A 21,573-nucleotide genomic window follows, 5' to 3' on the forward strand; every position below is an offset into this window, starting at 1 on the left:
GACACAGGCACCTCTACAAGTGCTCCTGTTCTGATAGGGTTAAGATCACCATCTCAGTAGTGTCTTCACAGGCTGAAGGAGTAAATTCCTGGACTCGGCCTTTCTTAACTTTGTAGTTCCTCTTGTTACAGGATTTCATTTAACTCTTGTGGTATGAAAGTTCGTTTTACGTTGGGAATGGTTATCTAGAACCAAATCAGCATGCTGACTTGGTACATGTATTGCTGCAACATAAGTCTCCTGGTGCATATACATCTTCAGATATCTCACCCTCAACCCTTTTTTCTCCGTTCTTTGAGTCCATGTCATTCTTCTATTGCTTAATGTTTCTAGCAAGCACTGTGAGCCGCTGAGCCACCCTCAAGCCCTGCTAAGTCTTGCTAATAGTCATTTCCATGCAGTGTGGATGGGGAGAACAGGGGTTAGGGTTGTGGCTGTCTTGAGCGTGGAGCTTGTCTGGTTGAGGATGCTTGATGTTCCTCTGTGGTTAATTATCCAGACCACTCTACGCTCTGTACACACACCGTGGAATGACTGAGGACATTATTGGGCAAAGGTGAGGCCGTGACACAAAGAGAAAGGAATACTGATTGTATTAAGGTATAACAAGAGTAATAATAAAAAGAATAGCCTTTATTTACTGTCTCTCACCTTTCAAAGGGAAAGTAGAGCTGAAAGATGGGCAAGGATTGGAAAGCCAGTCACTGTCTTGGTACACGCATATGATATATATACATCATTTGACCTGTGAACCCTTAATCTGCCTCTGTACTGTAAAGGTCCAGCTACCCACATTAATGGAGGGAGACAGATGAGCATAGCTCTACAAGCCAGTAACAAGCAGCGCTCAGTTGCAGCTTGCCATTTGTATGTGACTTGTTTGAATAGATTTCTTAATTCTAAATCTGTTTGCTTAGTCATCCCAGAATAATAATGGACTGGCCTGGCCCACAGGGAAAGATCAAAGTGGATTATCCATAGTAGAATATTTCACAATTAACTCGTTGGGGGTGGGAGGGAGCTAGCTTTTAAATGCATTTAAAAGCAAGGCCTCACTCATGCTGACACCCTTTTTTTCCTTCTCTGAATTCATTTAGAATGTATGCTGTCAGGAGGATAAGAGATGCCTTCCGAGAAAATAAGAATGTAAAAGATCCTGTCGAAATTCAAGCCCTAGTGAATAAAGCCAAAAGAGACCTTGAAGTCATCCGTCGACAGGTAAGATGGATTGGTGATGCACTGGTTTTCATTAAGCATCCTCACCATTGCCATTTCCCCTTGATTGGACATCACTGCTTTGATGTTTGTGATTTACACCACAGGGTCAGGAGATGCCTTCTGCTTTCCCTTACAGAAATGTAAAAAGTGAACTGGAATATTACTGAGTTCAAAGACAACCTGGAGGAAAATACTAGCTTTCTGGAATTTCCAGAAACTGATCCTTCTGGAAACCTGAGCTCTCACGGTTCACTCAATGCTGACACCTTCAGTGTGGAAAACTCCAATATAAAAACTGGTTTTGTTATCTATGTCATTTTTATTGTGAGCCTTACTGTATGAACATAATGTAAATTGGTCATATTCTCACCAGGTTAAGCCTCCATTCCACCAAGGACCCTCCTTGGTGGGGGAAGGGGTGATCATGGTGGGATCATGAGTGAAGAGCTGAACCCTGTGGCTCTTCTTTCTGCCTCCACTTCCATAATGTTCCCCAGCCTCAGGGGGCATGTTATAAGTCTCCTTTAGTGTAAAGTTCTTGGCAGCCTTTTATTTTATGCTTCAATGAGTTTTGAGTCACCTACGTGTCTACTGCCATCTTCCTGAAGGAGTTCTCAGGCCAGCAGTGGGGAAAACTGCTTTTTAATCTAAGGCTTTAGATGAGGTATTACACATGGCTATGGCAGACTTATGTCAGAATATAAAACATGCTCCTTGACAAAAGAACGCAAGATGAGTGGAAGGGTAAAGACCTGGAGTTCTACTGGCGCATGGAAGGTGTATCTGCGGGTCAGAGCGTTCAGAGCACAGCTGCTCCAGCGCTGATCCCCACAGGACCTTGGGCAGTGGTTCTTGCTTTTGTTCTGCACCATTGCCAGGGCTCACCTAGTTCAGACTGACCTAGAATTCACCGTGGAGTCTCAGGGTGGCCTCAAACTCAAGGCGATCCTCCTGCCTCTGCCTCTGCCTCCCAAGTGCTGGGATTAAAGGCGTGTGTCACCACGCCCAGCTGCCATTTCTGTTTTAACCTGTAAATTGTAGCACATTTGCTTAGGAAGTATGGATGGGAGAACCTCTTACATTTTCTGAGTTCTGCAGTGTTCTGTAAGGGCTTCTTTGCCATAATCAGGAGACCCTTAGTTGGCTGATAGAACTAATCCTCCCCTGACCCTTCCTCATGATTGACTCAAAATAGAATTCAAACAGAAATATTAACTGAAGTTCTCAGCACTCAGGAAGCTCACGTAGGAATCACAGTGAGTTCCAGGCTAGCCTGGGCTGGAATGAGACTCTTTCTCAAAAGAAAAAGAAAAAATACTGAGGTTTGCATTTGGTGTCAAGGTGAAGGCAGCTTCTCTTGCCTACGTGATGCAGTAGTCTTCAGAACAGTACGCACACTCCAGTGGCCTCCCTGAGCTGCGGCTCTCTAGCACTGGAATAACCATGCTGCCAAGTAACATGAAGAATGATACAATCACCAGGAGAAAAAACACACCTGCATTTTTCATATGCATTGACTGCTGCAAGTACATACATAAGTACCCACATAGAAACGGTACGCTGATAAGCCGGGCGTGGTGGCACAGGCCTTTAATCCCAGCACTCGGGAGGCAGAGGTGGGAGGATCGCCGTGAGTTTGAGGCCACCCTGAGACTACATAGTGAGTTCCAGGTCAGCCTGGACTAGAGTGAGATCCTACCTTCAAAAACCAAAAATTAAAGTAAAAAAAAAAAAACACAAGCAAACAAACAAACAGCAACCAAAAAGTATAAAAAAAGAAAACTCTAGGCTGATGGCATTTTCCAGTCACCAGTGATTGCATCATATCACAGAATCTCCCCAGCATAGAACTTAGGAAACATACAACACACATCTGTGCTTTTACGTCAAATCAGAATGATTTGGTTCTTTAGAACTTTCTCTATGTTGAAATGTCCAAGCATTTTTAAGGTAGGCTAGTTTTATCCTCATATAAAAGTGTGCCGAACATGAACAGCTTGGGAAAGGAGATGTGTGTCCTATCTGGTTATATTGATTCTTTTTTTGTTTGTTTTTGTTCTTGTTTTTTAGTTTTTTGAGAGAAAGAAAGGCAGAGAGAGAAAGTAAGATGAGCGCAAATGAACTCCAGACATATGCACCATTTTGTGCATCTGGCTTCATGTGGGCACTGCGGAATTGAATTGCAGGCCATCAGGCTTTGCAAGAAAGTGCCTATAATTGCTACACCATCTCTTGATTTTTTTGTTGTTGTTGTTTTTTGTTTGTTTGTTTTTCGAGGTAGGGTCTCACTCTAGTCCAGGCTGACCTGGAACTCACTATGGAGTCTCAGGGTGGCCTTGAACTCACAGTGATCCCCCTACCTCTGCCTCCCGAGTGCTGGGATTAAAGGCGTGTGCCACCACGCCCAGCTTTATCTCTTGATTTTTTATTTGAAATGCTGAAATTACTCTTTCAAAAACTAAGCCAGGGTTGGAGACGTGGCTCCGTTGTAAAACATTTAGCTGTCATGCACGAGGCCCGGGTGTGTTCATTCACCAATACTGCAAAGGGGAAAAACACCACCATACTATGTCCACTAGCCACCATCTTCAGTGAATGCCTTATGACACCTTATGATGTCTGATTACGTGCCATAGTGGAGGGGGAAATGCAGACTCCCCAAGCCAACTCACTCCATCTGGCGTACATCAACCGGCCTTGGACTGAAGGCTGTATACCTAAACACCCTGTGCACTGGCCTCTGTCACTGACACACCAGTCACCTCTCTGTGTGTCCTGTGTTCCCTTCACCAGAGAAGAATCAGTTTGGAATCAGCCTCCTCCAGAGGCTTCCTAGCACCTTGACAAGAAAATATGAAGTCCTTGAGCCCTCCACTGCCCTCACCTGCCTCATCACACTGTTCCCATTGTCTTCTCACTTGCCCTGCTGCATAACCAGCTTGTTTCCTCTCAGACATCATCCTTTCTGCCTAGAGGAGTCCCTCCCAGGCTCTCCTAAGGTGTACTTCTCCCTGACCACACTTTCTAAAACCCCGTGTTCCTCACAGCACCAACACCTAAAGCACTGCTGTTCATGACTTTACCTGTTCTCTTCTACCCTGTAAAGCAGCAGGACCACGAGCACAGAGATCTGACCTGTTGTGGTCACTGCCCCCCCATTAGCCTCATGACCTTGCACAAGATTTAACCACTATGTCTAATGGAAAACACAAATCCCGAGAGTTGGATTGTGGTGTGGAACAAAAGGCCCTACCAGGAAAGCCAGGTATGGTGCCGCACGTCTGTAATCCCAGCACTCGGGAGGCAGAGATAGGAGGATCGCCAAGAGTTTTGAGGCCACCCTAAGACTACATAGTGAATTCTAGGTCAGCCTGAGCCAGAGTGAAACACCACCTCAAAAAACAAAAAAAAAAAATAACAAAGACCCTACCGGGAAGGAAGCAGGCATCATGCATCCCCATGAGGAGGGGACCTTCAGCGTGTTCACAGTTCACTTCCTGTCCTTTTCATTGTGCATTCTCTTGGGATGGTGAATGAGGCATAGAACACATGGGGAACACTTGCTTTTATTGTCCACCACAAACACAAAAGCCCCGTATCGAACTGACTCTCTGGATTTGTCAACTAAATGAATGTGTTCACTTTCTCCCAAAATTATATGACTCAGTCAAGGGGTCTGTTGCTACCAAAATGGCAGTATCTAAGACTCAGAATCCAGGCAACCAGAATCTTCCTCGAAAGCATGAACTGTAAAAGGATCTTGACCCGTCACCCCCATGAACTATGGTGTCCTTCTTGTCACTGGGCTTGGTGGACCTAAGGCACTCACAGGTTGTGCACGAACCTCAGCCCGCAGTTCCATAGACCTGAAGCCCATGGCCACTGGCCCAGCTGCCAGATGTGCTGCTCCTAAAGCACCAGCAGCCTGCTACTCTGCCTGCTAGTCACCTTCATGAGGCAGCTTCCTCAGCCCCTCACCTGCTCAGCTCCGATTTCCTTGGCAGTTCAGTCATCTCTAGTTTTATGAAGCCACCAGAATTCTAGTAAGATCTGGAAATTTTTGAAGAACTTTCTGAACAAAAACATTTTGTAGAGAAACTAAGTTCAGGAAAACAGGATTCCATGTTAAGGCAATGCAGCAGGACATGAGCTACTACCCTTAGAGAAAACTCTGGAGTTCAAGGATGTTCACTCCTGAATCTGTGGAAACAGATGATGATAGTAAGTTGTCTGCCAGTTTGTTCCCAGGGCATTTAAGGCCCTCACCGACCTCTCCTCAGCCTCTCCTTGGTCATTCTTTCTTCACATCCTTACTGTGAGGATGTTGAGTCTTCATGATGACAGCCCTGAGGGAGTTCAGGGTAGCACTAGTGTTTCCTATTGACCTCACACAACTCCTAAGCATTTGTGCTGTTTCAGGAAGTGGCAGGTTGTTTCTCTTTCATGGCAAGCATATCAGCCTCTCATTCCTCTGCTACAACTGTGGAAGGACATGCCCTTGTTCTTGCCTTGACATTCTTGGACTGACTCTCACCCTGTACATTATACCAGATTGTGTGAGTCTCAACTTTCCAAGCCATGTGCATCATATATCATATCCTGGACAAGCAGAAATATTCTTCTGCCTTTTGATAAAACTGCCGTTTTTTCCACGTATGATAGTTCTGGTAAGATAGATTAGAACGGTCCTGGCAGCTTATATTGGTTCTTACTATCTTCAGAAAGCAGTTTCTGGAGTAACCCTCATTAAACATAGCTTCTCTGCCTGCTCTTCCACTGAAACCCTAAAGACCAAGGAGGCTTCTGTCAGGGGTGGAGGGGCATGGAGCCAGACATGAGCTGTGGCTGTGGCTTGTGTGTGGGCCACATGGAGCCAGGCCCCATGAACAGAAGGTGGGTTGTGGGTAGTGTTAGGCAGATAGCTCACAAGCAATCTGGACAGAAAGAATTACCCAGAAAAAAGCAAGGAGCATGAAGGTCCGTTTATGGTGTTGTCATTATGTTTCCTGCACTAACTAGCCCCTTACTGCTGTGGGAGGAGCGCCGTCGCATCTCCAGCCCCCGAGGCTCTCCCTGCTTGTGCAGCTCACCGCTGTCTTCATTCTCCATCTAGCTGAGTCACGAACGTCTGAGAGAGTGGAGAGATGGTCGGCAGAGGGGTAGAGGGATGCCCATGCTGCAGGGGGAGTCACCAGGGCTGATGGTGTTTGAAGATATTCCCTCCAGACAGGAGTTATGATGATTTCAGAAATGCTCAGCCAAGTCCTAAGTTCATTCTAGCTCACCCTGAAACCCAGTGAAGACTTAGTCAACTAGTCATTCCATGGCTTAGGAATGTCCACCCAACTCTTAGATGCTTAGCACCTGTGTGAAGCTTGGATGCCTTTATACCTCCAGCATGCCCAGGTGTCCTTGTAGGGAAGTGACCTTCCATTTCCAGGTTCTCAGCAGCAGGCCTTGATAACAGAAGTTGGTTGGAGTACAGTGTTTGGCTGTATTTCACAGCATTGTCAGCTAGGCAAACCTAAGATCTGTGGAAAGGAAAACTGTTTTTAGAAGTTCCTGGCCACTAACTAAAGTAGACTACTGCATTTAGCACCAAATGTGTACCCACGTAGTATTTGGATACCTACCAAGTACAAGAAGTCACTAAAGTACACATTTCAGCCTGGAGAGATGGCTTAGCAGCTAAGGTGTTTGCCTGTGATGCTTAAGGACCCAGGTTCCATTCCCCAGTACCCATGTAAGCCAGATGCATAAGGTGATGCATGCGTCTGGAGTTATTTGCAGTGGCTAGAGGCCATGGCGTGCCCTTTCTCTCTCTCTCTCCCTCCCTCCCTCTCTTTCTCCCCTCCCCCTTTCTATCAAATAAGTAATACGTTTAATAACACATTTGTAAAAGAGCTAAACCTAACAAAATAAGTTTTCTCTGTTTAGTACCCAAGTTTTAGGATGATTGATTGCTCTTAGTAAGAAGAGAAACTAGGCATGTTCTGATTCAGAATAATGTCCAGATTGTAGAGTGATACCAATTTTGCCATCAGCTTTTTGGTGGTCATTACTCTGTACCCCAGTATTTCTTCTTATGCTTCCTTTTTCTTTAAATGTACAGAAGTGTTAGGATTATGAACCTATTTGGAAGCAGTTAAGAACAGAAAATATATACAGCACTAAAGACATATGGAGTTGACATAACATGTCATAGGTTCTGTTAATATAAGTGTGCGTGTATATCTGTATGCACATTTTTAGTATTTCTTAGCTTACACTTAATTATTATTTTTGTAAGTCACTCAAAGCAAAATGTTTTGCTGGTTAATTAGCATTGGGGGTGATGGTAGGTAAGTCTAAAACCATATTTGTTCTTATTTTCATTGCTATTTTATGGTTGTTTTTAAATAACCACTCAAGAGAAATGTCAAGAGTCACTCTGTATGTGCTGCTGTGAAAGGCAGAGCTGGTCACCAGTGCCCTGGTCAGTACTTAAAGCTGGAACAAGTACTGCCTGCCTCATAGTGCCCTTTAGGACATCCTGTGGACAAGTGTACTGCACCTGTATCTCTCATAGGCATGCATTTACTAAAGCTCCATCTCAGTAGTTCAGGGAAATTTATAAAGCATATTTTACTAGTTGTTTTGATGGACCAAAGGAAAGTGGACCCCTATGTCAGGGGCATTTAGCACGTATGAAAACAATTGTATCCTCTTCACAGTAGCCAAAAGTGGACCCTATGTCAGGAGCATTTAGCACATATGAAAACAATTATATACTCTTTTCAGTAGCCAAAAGTAGACCATATGTCAGAGGCATTTAACACGTATGAAAACAATTATATGCTCTTCTCAGTAAAGTGGACCGTATGTCAGAGGCATTTTACACGTATGAAAACAATTATATGCTCTTCTCAGTAGCCAAAAGGTAGAAGCAGCCCAGCATCTGTTGGCAGGTGAGTGAGCAACTGCGTGTGGTGAAAACTGACAGTAGACTGTGCTCAACTTGAGAAAGCAAGGAAGTCCCATACATGCTAAGTTGAGCTGAGCCTGGAGGGTATGCTTAGTGAAGTAAGGGCACTGTGGTCCACTTCCATACTCGGCATTACCAAAGCAGGAAGCAGAATAGTGGTTACCACCGACTAAAGGGAAGATGATGAAAACATGAACCTGCCTTGTTTGTTTGTTTGTTTGTTTGTTTGTTTGTTTGTTTTTTGAGTTAGGGTCTCAAAATAGTCCAGGCAGTAGTAGTAGTCTCAGGGTGGCCTTGAACTCACAGCAATCCTCCCAAGTGCTGGGATTAAAGGCATGTACCACCATGACCAGCATTGAACCTACTTTTAACACTATTCAACTATGTACTTGAAAATGGTTAAAATGATAAATTTATGTTCGGCGTTTTTTACAATTAAAAAGTCCCAGGGCTGAAGGGATGGGTAAGCAGGTAAGGCATTTGCCTGCAAAGCCAAAGGACACAGGTTCAATTCCCCAGGACACACATTAGCCGGATGCACACATCTGGAGTTTGTTTGCAGTGACTGGAGGCTCTAGCATGCGCATTCTCATTCTCTCTCTCTCTCTAATAAATTAATAAAAATATAATATTTTAAAAGTGTCCCAAAGGAGCTGGAGAGATGGCTCACCAGTTAAAGGCACTTGCTTACTTGCCAAGCCTGAAAGTCCAACAATCAGCTTTGATTCCCCAGTACCCACAAGGCAGATGCACAAAGTGGTGCATGTGTCTGGAGTTTGTTTGCAGTGGCAGGAAGCCCTGGCACACCCATACTCATTCTCTTTCTCTCTGCCTCTTTCTCTCGGTTTCTCTACCTCTCAAATAAAAAACTTTCTTAGAAGTGACCTACAAAGTAACTTATAGCTGGTCATTGATTCTTTTTGTTGTTGCTTGTTAATTGGGAAGAATAAAATTAACTGTTTCATGTCTCTGCAGTTGAGGGTAACAAACAAAAGTCATTTAAAGCTTGAATTAGAGAATAGCCGGGCACGGTAGCACATAACTTTAATCCTAGCCCTTGGGAGGGTAGGAGGATGGCCATGAGTTCAAGACCACCCTGTAACTACCTAGCAAATTCCAGGTCATCCTGGGCTAGAGCGAGACCCTACCTTGAAAAACCAAAAAATAAAAATAAAAAGAAGAAGAAGAAAAAGTGTTTTTTTGGGGTTTTTTTTTTTTGGTGGATATTCTTAGGTCTAGCGCCCATCTCTTTCCTCACTTAATGGAGCGGAAACACAGCTTAAAAATCCTTCCTGGCAGCATTTTCTTCTGTGGCCAGATCGACTAATATTAAACCCAAGCATCTGTCTTTGCTTTCAGTGATTTTAAAAGTGCCGTCAGAGGCAGAGCTGTCTATACTCTGTCCTGTACTTCAGCAAAATGCCTCAAGAAAGCAACAGGAATTTTGATACAGTGACCAGAATTTGTCCCTAAGTGAACCCATATCTTTAGGATTTATGGATTTTTTTTTTCAATATGAATGAAACATCCATTAGCCCCTGATGAAGGCAGGAAGGCAGTTGTAGCTTCATAAATGTGTGGGTGACACTCATTTTCTTCAGTCTCTTCAATGTATAGCAAGACCTCCTCACAGAAGAATTTGGTCTTCCTTCCTCTCTGCTTTTCTAGGACTATTCAGTAAATCCTGAAGCCTGAGGGAAGAGTGTGCCCTATGCTTGGTTCCTCAGACTTGTCGTGCATGACACAAATGACATTCCTCCTTGAGAAAAAGCCTTCTTCTGCAACAGTGGTTCTCGCAGCACAGTCCTGCGTGCAGGAGCGCTCACAGTACTTCTGTGGGGCCTCCGCTGTATCAGGACGTCCTCCATCTCCCACGTAGTCACCAGAGCCATTCACTTCAGCATCTAAGAACCGTCTTTGTGCAGACCCCCTTGGAACCAGGTGTCGTCAGCCATGGCACAGAGCGTACACAGCCCACTGACAAGGCTGCAGAAGTGCTCATCTTTGCTGAGGGATTACTTTCTGTCCGCTACAAGTTGCTGATTTGCCATCCTCCTCCGTCTCAGATGCACTGGTGGAGGACGAAGGTGATGACGGCAGTGGTAGGGAGGGTGCGTCAGCATCGCCTCCTTGTACAAGCACCAGTCACCGAGCAGAGGTCTTGGGATATTTTGTCTTTTCCTATAAGAGGGATACTGCTACTCTGACTTTTCAGGTGAGGAAATTCAGATCTTGCGCACAAGTAGTTCTCCAGGGACACACAATTAGAAAAAATGGGGACACCACACCACGTTAAGGAGAGTTCACACTATGGGCAGCTTTGTCATGAAGATGAGAAGAAGTAGCAGACCTGTGTTCCCTTCTCCTAAGTATTCATTTCGAGTCTTATTAGAAGGGAGCCATTGATTTCTACAAGCCAGTCTTCTTTATCCTTCCTCAAAATAAAATCTCTTGGTGCCTTCAAAAGAAAAAGGAAAAAAGAAACCACACACACAGAAAATGTTAAAGTTCAACCACCTTATTTAAGAAGTGTTTGCTCGGAATCTCCCCACAGATCTAGAGGTTACACCTCCAACTGTGCTTTTCCTGAGGAGCAATCACCAAAGTGTCCTTCAGGGAAAGCTGTTTTTGCTTGGCTTGTCCTTCCAGCCACACTTGTGCACAGGCTCTTCCCATCTCTTGGGGTGGGAACAGAAGGGGCTTCACCTTGCCTGTATTCATTTCTGCATCAACATGGCTTCCTCAGAAGTGGCTGGGAAATGATGACTGGGCTGGCGTGTACCCAAGGAAACACTCATTTCTTTTCAGGTTGGATGGATTTGCCCTGTATGTAGATGAAGATAGTTTCCTTGGTGCTTTTAGAAAGACTTCTCCAAATTATACATGTCTCAGTCTCAAAAAATATTTTTTTAAAAAATTGTTTTTTGTTTGTTTATTTTTATTTCAGAGCGACAGAGAGAGAGAAAGAAAGAGGCAGAGAGTGAGAGAGAGAGAATGGGCGCGCCAGGGCTTCAAGCCACTGCAAACAAACTCCAGATGCATGCACCCCCTTGTGCATTTGGCTAACATTGGTCCTGGGGAATCAGGCCTCGAACCGAGGTCCTTAGGCTTCACAGACAAGCGCCTAACCACTAAGCCATCTCTCCAGCCCATCAAAAAAATATTTTAAGGGTTTTTTTCCGCTGTGATGTTATTGAAGTGGTAAGAGAACAAAAGAATTTTTGAACACAATAACCCTTAATTAGAACAGTCAATAGTTCTCTTTCTGTGTTCATGAAGCTTAGTCTTGCTGTTAAAAAATGTCATTACCATAATTCATTTTCCCTACTAAAAGCAAAGTACCTTTTTTTCACCATGCTGTGGACAGAAACTAGGGCCTCACATGCTAGGCAAATGCTCTGCTGTGGTCCAGGCCCATCTTAAGTTAATACCAGTTTCACACAGGATGGATTTTTTAAATACCAGTACCAGGAGCTATATCAGAAATGTTATATCACTTCCAACCTGGCAGTTAAGACTGTGATCTCACGGATCAGTCAGTTACAAATCACAAAATAACTCAACTTCTCTAAGGTGTATATAATAATTTTTCATCAAATAAGGCTAATATGAAATTAAATCAGTATTTTAAGTATTTTCCTTTTCTACAAACATTTAGACTTGGCCAGTAAGAGGTAAGGAGCCTGGCATACTGGTCCCCAAGATAACTTAAGGACAGAGTTTTGTCATGAATTGTCTGCATCTAACAACCTGAGTTGAGCAGTGAAATAATTTCTTTCGTAGGATTCAGCAAAGCCTCCAGTGGGGTCAGAAAGAAAGAACAAAAATAAAGTTCTCCCTTTGAAAAAGTTTACCAGTCAAGACAAACTTGATTTTTGTTTATTTTTTTGTTTGTTTGTTTGTTTTTTGTTTTTTTTGGTTGGGGGTGGTGAGGTAGGGCTTTGCTCTCGCCCAGGCTGACATGAATTAGTCTCAGGCGGCCCTCAAACTCAAACTCGTAGCAGTCCTCCTACCTCTGCTTCCCAAAAGCTAGGGTTAAAGGTACGCACCACCACACTTGGCAGCTTGGTATTTCTTGCTGGTTTCTTTTTTCTCTTAACTGTCATTTAACATTTGCAGCAAGGGTTTAGAGATGGCTCAGTAGTTAAAGGCACTTGCTTGCAAAGCTTGCCAGCCTGGGTTCAATTCTCTAGCCACCTACATAAAAGCAGACAGGCACTTGCTTGCAGCAGCAAAAGACTGACACATGTGCATGCATGCGCACACACACATACACACACACATAATTTCTAGAAGTCAAAGTTACAGCTATGTAGCTGTCTGTGTTCATCACAATATCTAAGTATTTCCCTTCTGAAAATAGTTTTTGAATCTCAGCCCAGTTTTTCCCTACAAGTCCCATCATAAGGGTTTTCTCTTTCCATGCAATTTCAGGAACAAGTGGCCTGTTCCTGTCTTTTTTTTTTTTTTAACTTTTTTTGTTTTTTTATTTTTATTATTATTATTATTTTACTTATTTATTTGACAGCGACAGGCAGAGAGAGATAGAGAATGGGCACACTAGGGCCTCTAACCACTGCAAATGAACTCCATATGCATGTGCCACCTTGTGCATCTGGCTTACGTGGGTCCTGGGGAATCGAGCCTCGAACTGGGGTCCTTAGGCTTCAAAGGCAAGTGTTTAACCGCTAAGCCATCTCTCCAGCCCATGTTCCTGTCTTTTTTTCTACCATGTGTGTAGAAGAACACATGTTTTTCTGTGGTGGGCTCCACGCCAGCTTCTGCTGCTGTTCATCCCCATGGGTGTTCCATGTCCATTGGCCCTAGCACCACACAGGGCACCTAGAACACACCCAGAGCACCTTCTGCATTCCCCATCACCACCCCTGGGAGGGCCTTCAGTGCCTTCTCTCCATCATTGGAGATCATCACCCTTCAAGCCACCAAAGCATTCAGATGTGACTTCACTTTGTGGCATTTGTCACGTTGTCTTACACTGGCGTGTTATAAGTCCTCCTGCCTGTGTCATGTGAGCTTCAGTAGAGACAGGCCTGTTTTCTGACTCACCGTGTTGTTCTCAGCACCTCACAGTTGTCGTAAGTGTTCCTTCATGCTTAAAAAGGCAAGGGTGCCGGGAGGAAGGGCACAGAAAAGAATGTTCAGCTAGAACTCAGGGCTGGATCTAGTTTGGGACCTGACGGACCCAGAAAGCTAAAGACAGGCTTTCGCTCCACAACAAACACTGTGAGCAGTACTTGCTCTGTGAGCCATTTAGGAGTTCTATGGACACAGGTTTAGATGGCATGTATAAGGAAATCAGCTGGTCAGTGAATCATGTTATCGTAACTAACCACACTTAGATTTGAAGCCCCCTTTGGCTAAAGAAGTAGCCATCTCCCTTCAGAAAGCAAGCCAGGGAAATCTAGACCCGAGAGTACTGCCCATGCCCTTTAAACAGGCTGGAAAGCACGGGTACTGTGGGGAAAGTTCCGACAGAATGCGATGAGCCTACCCAGCTTCCTTCACATTTTGTCTTACTCTTGGGAGGCTTACAAAGCACAGCATGAGGGTTAGGCAGGAATGGTTTCCCATCCTGCTTTTCCCTCCTGGCTTTATGAATTCACTCAGGTAAATAATTTTCTGAGGGACTCACTTCCATATTGTATAAAACAGCTATACGTGTCCACATGGAGCAGGGACTCAAGGAACACTGAACGATGGTACTTAGAGAGCACGCAGCAGGGTTTGTCCTGTGGCAGATGTTTTTGAGAGAGCTGCAGCCTCATCGATGCCTTAGTTGTGCTTTGGACTTCTGATATGTTGGAGTGTGCTGGAACCTAAGATTCGGGACTAGTGGGAGGAGGCTACTCTTGAGTGTGCAGGAGCCTGTGAGATGCGGGTCTGGTGGGAGGGATGTTAGTCACTAGTTGGGTGCCCTTAGACCAAAGTGTGGAGCTGTGTCCCTCCTCCCTTTGAGACTCACTTCCCAGGCCCCATGAGATGAGTGGTTTTGCTGTGCCCTTAACCTCACCACAGACCCCCAATATAGCAGGCCAACAAGCTATAAACTGTCACCTCTGACCTACACATCTACAGCACAGACCCATCATTGTGTTTTAGTAGAATGTGTTTTATAAAACTTAGAATCTGGTACACTTTATAGTCTTGGATAAACCCTCTTCATTTAGAGTCGGGAGGATCTTAGGAAGTTGCTGAGAGCCCTGTGATTTCTCACTGTTCACGTGGCTGGCAAGCCTGATGAAAGAGCATGTCCTTGCTGGGTGGACGGAGCAGCGTGCCTGACCTTTACACTGCCTCAGGGAGCACAGCACCTGCCTTCTGTGAGTGAGTGTGTTAAGCCAGCTTCTTCCTACAATGCAGCCGCTCTCCTAGAAGCATACTTGGCATACCTCTAAGCTGTCAGACGTTGCCTTTGCTGATGCCATTGACCTTAAGTCCTCTTTGAAGCTTGTCTTTGTCACTCACTTTCCTTGCCTGCCTTCTCCTGAATCCCGGCACATGCTCACTTTGTCCATGGTCCTTTACTCAGGCTCTGACAGACATTCCACTGCCTCCCTGCTCATCTGTGTAGATAATCTCACTTGGAACGTGAAAGCACCCTTTGCTTCCTGGCAGCCTAATTTCTGTCTGCACTCATGGCGTCTGGCTGTATTGATGGGCATAACTCTGTAACTGCTGGTGTCAGAACACTTGGGGAGGTTCATCAATCTTGTGTTTTTTTAATTGGCATCAATACTGTGCTTGCATTTATCAATAGTTCTTAATTGCCAGGTTATAAAACTGAAACTTCTGTAATAAATTTACACAAATAAAGTCAGTTGTTAGAGCTTAAAATTCCTATGAGTATTTGATGCATTATAAATTGTTTTTATACAAAAAAATAAGTAAAAACAAATCGTTTTATGATGATGTGTGAGTATGTGTGTAACAACTGTGCAGCAAAAGACAGACTCAAGTCAGTGTCATTGTCTGTATACAATTAAGCTAAAAGCCAGGTCATCCCAGTGGAAACAACAGGAAGCACAACACGTCACCATGAAGTTCAGCATGACTGTCAAGAGGAAGGCAATGCACGTCCCCCTGGCAGTGACGCATGGTGGGCCTCCTGCTAAGGAAGCCGACGCCCAAAGCGCACTGAGCTCCTTCAGTGACACTGTGTTCAAGAGGGCTGAGGAGGCTGTGGGAGCTGAGGTGACTCACCTGCTGCGTGAGAGTCTGCAGGTCTGGATCTCAGACTCAAGGGCATCTGAGAGGACTGTTTTTCAGGGGAAACTTCACCAATCCCAGGAAGACGCCCAGATGTATTCCATACAGTTTGTTAAGCACATAAAGGTTCTGGGATGTTTGGCTTGGTTTTTATCATTGCTGTTGTTAGTTTCTTTTTTTCCTAATCAGATTTAATCCAGAATGTTCTCCACTCTACGTTTGGTCAAGTTTTTCTCTACTGATACATAAACTCAGAATGGTGCCCTTGGCCACAGACTGTGTGGGTAATATGCCACTTCTTCTGTTGCTTCACCTTAGAAATCTGTAATATCTTTTATTTTTGTTGATTCCTAGTAGGTTTGGCCATTTGCTAGAGTGTAATTAAGCAGATATCTACATTATAAACACATTGCTTTTGTTTTTTGTTTGCTTGGGTTTTAGTTTTGGTTTTGGTTTTGCAAGATAGGGTCTTGCTCTAGCCCAGGCTGTCCTGGAATTCACTATGTAGTCTCAGGGTGGCCTCGAACTCATGCCAGTCCTCCTACCTCTGCCTCCCAAGTATTGGGATTAAGGCAATGAGCTACCACACCTGGCTCTAAATTGTACCTTTTACCCAGAGGTGTACAGACCCATTAATGTACTTTGTATCAGTTCTTACATTAATGGTTGCAAAATAGTGATTTTTCTGTCTTTTACCACCTACTTAACTCCTGCTTAACACTGTGGTGGCCACTTTAAGGAGAATAAATCTTGAATTACAGTCATTACATTTTTCAGTAGTCTATCTTGCTTCTCATTCCCTGTAGAACAAGCTCATGCATGATCTTAGCACAAGACTCGATGAAGCATTGCCCCACAGCCTGTACTAAAGCCTGATGGCACGTGGCTTCCTTGTTACCACACAGAGGATCAGCATCAGCCTGCAGTGGGCAGGACCAGATCACTGCTAAGCTGCATATTCATCACTTGCACCATTGAATTGAAGAAAAACAGACTAGGTCCCTATGTCTGGGGCCCTATGGGATGAATCTGTACATTAGGTTTCTCAGCTACTTTTACCAAGCGTAAGATGAATATTGTTCATGACTTAGTTTTCTTTTGCCCCTTTTTGGTTTTTCCGAGGTAGGGTTTTACTCTAGCACAGGCGGACCTGGATGGAATAGTCTCAGGGTGGCTTCAAACTCATGGTGATCTCTTATCTCTGCCTCCCAAGTGCTGGGATTAAAGGCATGCCGCCACCATGCCAAGCTTCACCTCATATTTTTAATGGATTCTGTTATTTCACTTTATAGCTTATCATCTACTTACTTTGTTCCCCTAAATATTCAATATTTACTTAGTTTCTGGGTATTGCTTTTCTATAAATATCTTCATGTGCATCCCTAAAAGCTTTCTTAGGATGCATATGGATCATTAAAGAGGCTGGGCCTATATGGTTATATACACAGATTCTCGTAAGATGGATGAGGCAACTTTTAAATGCAGTGCTTATATATAACAAGTCTTTACCTTTTACTTAAAAGTAGTCCACAGACATGTGGAAACAAAGTTTTGTATGAGTTACCTGGTAGTTCCTGAGCTTTTACAGTTCAAAGTTGGGCCTGAAAACTGCCCAAGACCACACTGAGTGAAGTGCTTCCAGGATTTACTGGGTCACGCTAGTCTATAACTCCAGACACTAGATTTAACTCGAATGTAAACTAGTTATGAGATTCTTGGGAGTTTTTCCATTATGTGGTGATAAGAGATACTTATAATTGGCATCTGTCAGATTTTCACTTTTCAAGAGTAGATCTTGGAATATCTTGTTGCTAATTGACTCCTGCAACCTCCCTGTGATCCTAAAAACAGTGAATTCCTTGCCTCTTATCTATAGCTAGCCTGTTAGTGTTCTGTGACATAAAGCACTAGGAACTGCAGGGTGAAGGCAGTTGTGAAGTCATGCTTGGGTTTGGAATTTCCCTTACCATATTTGCATCAAACTAGCTGATCTAATTAATTTATCTATAGTTTAGAAAACTAATCATAGAACCCTAGTGTGGCCAATTCAAACTACTGGTATGTACCAAAGTGAAGAAAGACTGAAATTTGGACACTTGTTATGTATGGGACATATTACCAGTGAATTTTTCCCAGCCTTAAGGAGAGAAAAAAATTATGCTATTGAGATTACTAATATCAACAAGTATCTTTCCACCTCTCTATTCTACTGTCGGCTTCTCTTTCTCCAAGTACTTATTTCTAGGCAGCTGAGACATGGAGCAGAGATTTCTAATGGCGCTGTGTCCAAGAAAGAGTTTGTGAGCCTAGTGGGTCTCTGGACCTCAGAGGAGCCTGACCTGCTGCAGGTCACTGTCTCTAAAAATAAATGTGTGTCACATGCACAACGGTCATGTGCTGCTCTGCATGCATGTATGTGCTTGCAGGTACGTATTATGAGGGTGAGATATTTTTATTTTTTGTTTATTTTTATTTCTTTATTTGAGAGGGACAGACAGAGAGAGAGAGAAAGAGGCAGAGAGAGAGAGAGAGAATGGTCGTGCCAAGGCCTCCAACCACTGCAAATGAACTGTGGATGCATGCTCCACCTTGTGCATATGGCTAATGTGGGTCCTGGGGAAATGACCCTCGAACCAGGAACCTTAGGCTTCCTAACCAAGTGCATGGGACCAAGCACTTAACCAGTAAGCCATTTCCCCAGCCCCCTGAGGGTGAGATTTTAATTAATTATCTAATTAAAATTTCTGTGTTAGAACCTATTAGAGGTATCATATTCAGTTGATTCCTCACTAAGATACTTAAGAATAGAACATATAGCAGACTACCAATAGCTTTCTTTTTATTTTTTTTTTAATTTTTTAAATTTATTTATTTGAGAGTGACACACAGAGAGAGAAAGAGGCAGAGAAAGAGAGAGAGAGAGAGAGAGAATGGGTACACCAGGGCTTCCAGCCACTGCAAATGAACTCCAGATGCATGTGCCCTCTTGTGCATCTGGCTAACATGGGTCCTGGAGAATCAAGCCTTAAACCGGGGTCCTTAGGCTTCACAGGCAACTGCTTAACCACTAAGCCATCTCTCCAGCCCAGCTTTCTTTTTCAAGTAGAGATGCATTGGACTAAAATCCATGTGTCTTAACGGGGGAGCAGAAGGGGATCATGGGATGCTGTCTGGGGTACTCTGGAGCTGTCCGCTGGTGCTGAGGAAAGAGAGCACTAGGAACCACAGCTGTTTATAAAAAGTTGAGCAATAGCACTTTGAGCCAAATTAAGTTAAAAATAAATAAAAAGCCTCAAGGAACGCAGAGAAATTAGTGTGAATCTGTTAAGTAGTTTCTAAAGATGTCAGAACATTGTAGTCTATATGCTGAGTGTAACACTTCATTATTCCAAAGGCAGCTTAGAACTGATGCCAGGAAAATCCTATTAAAAAAATCAAAATGAGGGCTGGAGAGATGGCTTAGCGGTTAAGCGCTTGCCTGTGAAGCCTAAGGACTCCGGTTCGAGGCTCAGTTCCCCAGGTCCCACGTTAGCCAGATGCACAAGGGGGTGCACGCGTCTGGAGTTCGTTTGCAGATGCTGGAAGCCCTGGCACGCCCATTCTCTCTCTCTCCCTCTATCTGTCTTTCTCTCTGTGTCTGTCACTCTCAAATAAAAAAAAAAAATGAGAAAGAGAGAGTCCTTCAGTGTGGTATTTGGGGCAAGTTAGAAAACATGAGATGGTGAACTCAAATCTGGTTATGTCATTAAGTCACTGAAGAGCTGGAAAAGTTACATAAATGTCTCCACTGTGTCTGTGAAGTAGAGTTACCACAATATCAGTCTAATTTGCTAGCCCTGTAAGTATATTTATTATGTAAACACTTACTGAACACAGTAGAATTCTAATGAAAATGCCTAGATTTGAGGGTAACAGTGATGAAAGTATGCGCTGATGTGTTGTGTTTTGACAGACGATTTAGCCACTTTTGTGTTTTAAACTTTAAAGGAAAATCTTCATCACCAACAGAATAAAGTCAGGTATGGGTCTTCTGTGCTCTGCCAAAGCTACCCTGTGGAGTGATCTAGTCCCTGACTTCCAGGACGTTGAAAGCATGCAAGTCCGAGTATGGGTACAAGTGCATCTCTTGGTCTTTGGTGCTGTGGTTTGAATATGAAATGCTCCCCGAAAACAGGTTCATGTTTTCAATACTTATACTTGGTCCCTAGCTGGTAATATTCTTTTGGCTGATTCTGGAAACTTTTAAGATATGGGTCCTTAGGAGTACTTTGTCCCTGGCCCCTTTCTGTACCTACCTGTCTACCTGCCTCCCTCCCTCTCTCCTTCCTGGGAACCACGGTATGAACAAACAGCTGTCCTAACCAAGTGCATGGGACCAAGCATCCTCAGTGGCACAAGTATGAAGATAAGATCACGAAATAATTGTCCCACAGTCCCTTACACAAAAGCTTTGTGGCACAAGAAAATAATACATAAATAAATTTGGTTCTTATTTGTAATTGACAAATATACATGATATGCATTTGCAGTATGTAACATGGTACTTTGATGTGACATGCATATCTTGTAAACAGATTTCAAGCTGGCCACCATATCTGCATATGTCACTTCCCTACTGAGTGCATGTGTGCATGTCTGAATCTACTCTCCTAGCAGTTGTTAAGAATGCAGAACAGGGGCTGGAGAGATGGCTTAGCGGTTAAGCACTTGCCTGTGAAGCCTAAGGACCCCGGTTCGAGGCTCGGTTCCCCAGGTCCCACGTTAGCCAGATGCACAAGGGGGCGCACGCATCTGGAGTTCGTTTGCAGAGGCTGGAAGCCCTGGTGCGCCCATTCTCTCTGTCTCCCTCTATCTGTCTTTCTGTCTGTGTCTGTTGCTCTCAAATAAATTAATTAATTAATTAATTTTAAAAAAAAGAATGCAGAACAGGGCTGGAGAAGATGGCTTAGCAGTTAAGGTGTTTGCCTGCAAAGCCAAAGGACCCTGGTTTGATTCCCCAGGACCCATGTAAGGTAGCTGCACAAGGAGGTACACGCATCTGGAGTTTGTTTGCAGTGGCTGGAGGCCCTGGCGCTCACTTTCTTTCTCTCTCTCTCCCTCCCTCCCTCCCTCCCTCCCTTTCTCCTTCCCTCCCTCCCTCTCCTTCCCTCTCTCTATTTCCCTATTAAGTGAATAAATATTTAAGAATAAAAAGAATGCAAAACATTGTCGTTAACAGTTGTCACAATGTTGTACAAACTTCCCACCAGTTCTTATTCCCACCCCAAGCAGAGCTGTAAGATTCAGGCTGCTGCTCTGGCTGCCATACTCTCTTTATTTGCTTGCAGCCTCACAGCTGAGCGATGAGGAGGGACCACATCTGTGCCCTCACTTGAGGAGCTGCTTGTGCTGAGGAGCAGAGAGACAGGAGAGGAATGGGAAAGAAGAAAAGCAAGATCTGATAGGAGACTCCCAATGGGAGATTGTGGCTTGGGACATCAGAATTTTTTTTTTAATTTTTACTTTATTTATTTGAGAGCAACAGACACAAAGACAGAGGGGGAGAGAGAGAATGGGCGCGCCAGGGCTTCCAGCCTCTGCAAACAAACTCCAGACGCGTGCGCCCCCTTGTGCATCTGGCTAACGTGGGACCTGGGGAACCGAGCCTCGAACCGGGGTCCTTAGGCTTCACAGGCAAGCGCTTAACCGCTAAGCCATCTCTCCAGCCCCAGAATTTTTTAAGAAGTTTATTCTTCAAAATTATTTTCACCAACTGGAATGTTATGGTTATTATATTGGTGCATACTCCTTTTGAAAGCAGAGCCTTTGCTTTACTATATCTAATCCAAGTCTAATAAAATAGTAGGTACATTTACCATGCTATCAGACACCATGTAAGCTGTTTTTGCTGGCTGAGGTAAGAAGAAAGCATCCTCTGCAAGCTTCTGAATTGCACATTATGTATTTAAGGTTGTCTCCCCAGCAGCACATGGAGGGTGAGGTACAGGAATGCAGGGCACAGGGAACCGGAACCTCCTGGTTTGTACAATGAAAAAGGACAGAAATTACAATGCAATACAGTTCATTTTCTTTCCTGCAACAACATCCCCATGAGCTAGCTAGATACCCAGTCTTTGAGTGCCTTTCTTAGTGCCCATGGACTATAGGTTAGTTTCTGGGGGCTG

At 44.0% G+C, this 21,573-nt stretch overlaps 1 protein-coding gene across 1 annotated transcript in view; it reads left to right on the plus strand.

Annotated features, from left to right (window-relative positions):
* Lyrm4 (LYR motif containing 4) overlaps positions 1-21,573 on the plus strand; it is a 95,462-nt gene that overhangs the window by 26,302 nt on the left and 47,587 nt on the right. The window contains exon 2 of the mRNA XM_004666158.3: positions 1,098-1,218. Coding sequence (XP_004666215.1) covers positions 1,098-1,218 — 121 coding nt within the window. The remainder of the gene's footprint in view (positions 1-1,097; positions 1,219-21,573) is intronic.

This window comes from Jaculus jaculus, chromosome 17 (genome assembly GCF_020740685.1).
Source record: "Jaculus jaculus isolate mJacJac1 chromosome 17, mJacJac1.mat.Y.cur, whole genome shotgun sequence".
Lineage (NCBI taxonomy): Eukaryota > Metazoa > Chordata > Mammalia > Rodentia > Dipodidae > Jaculus > Jaculus jaculus.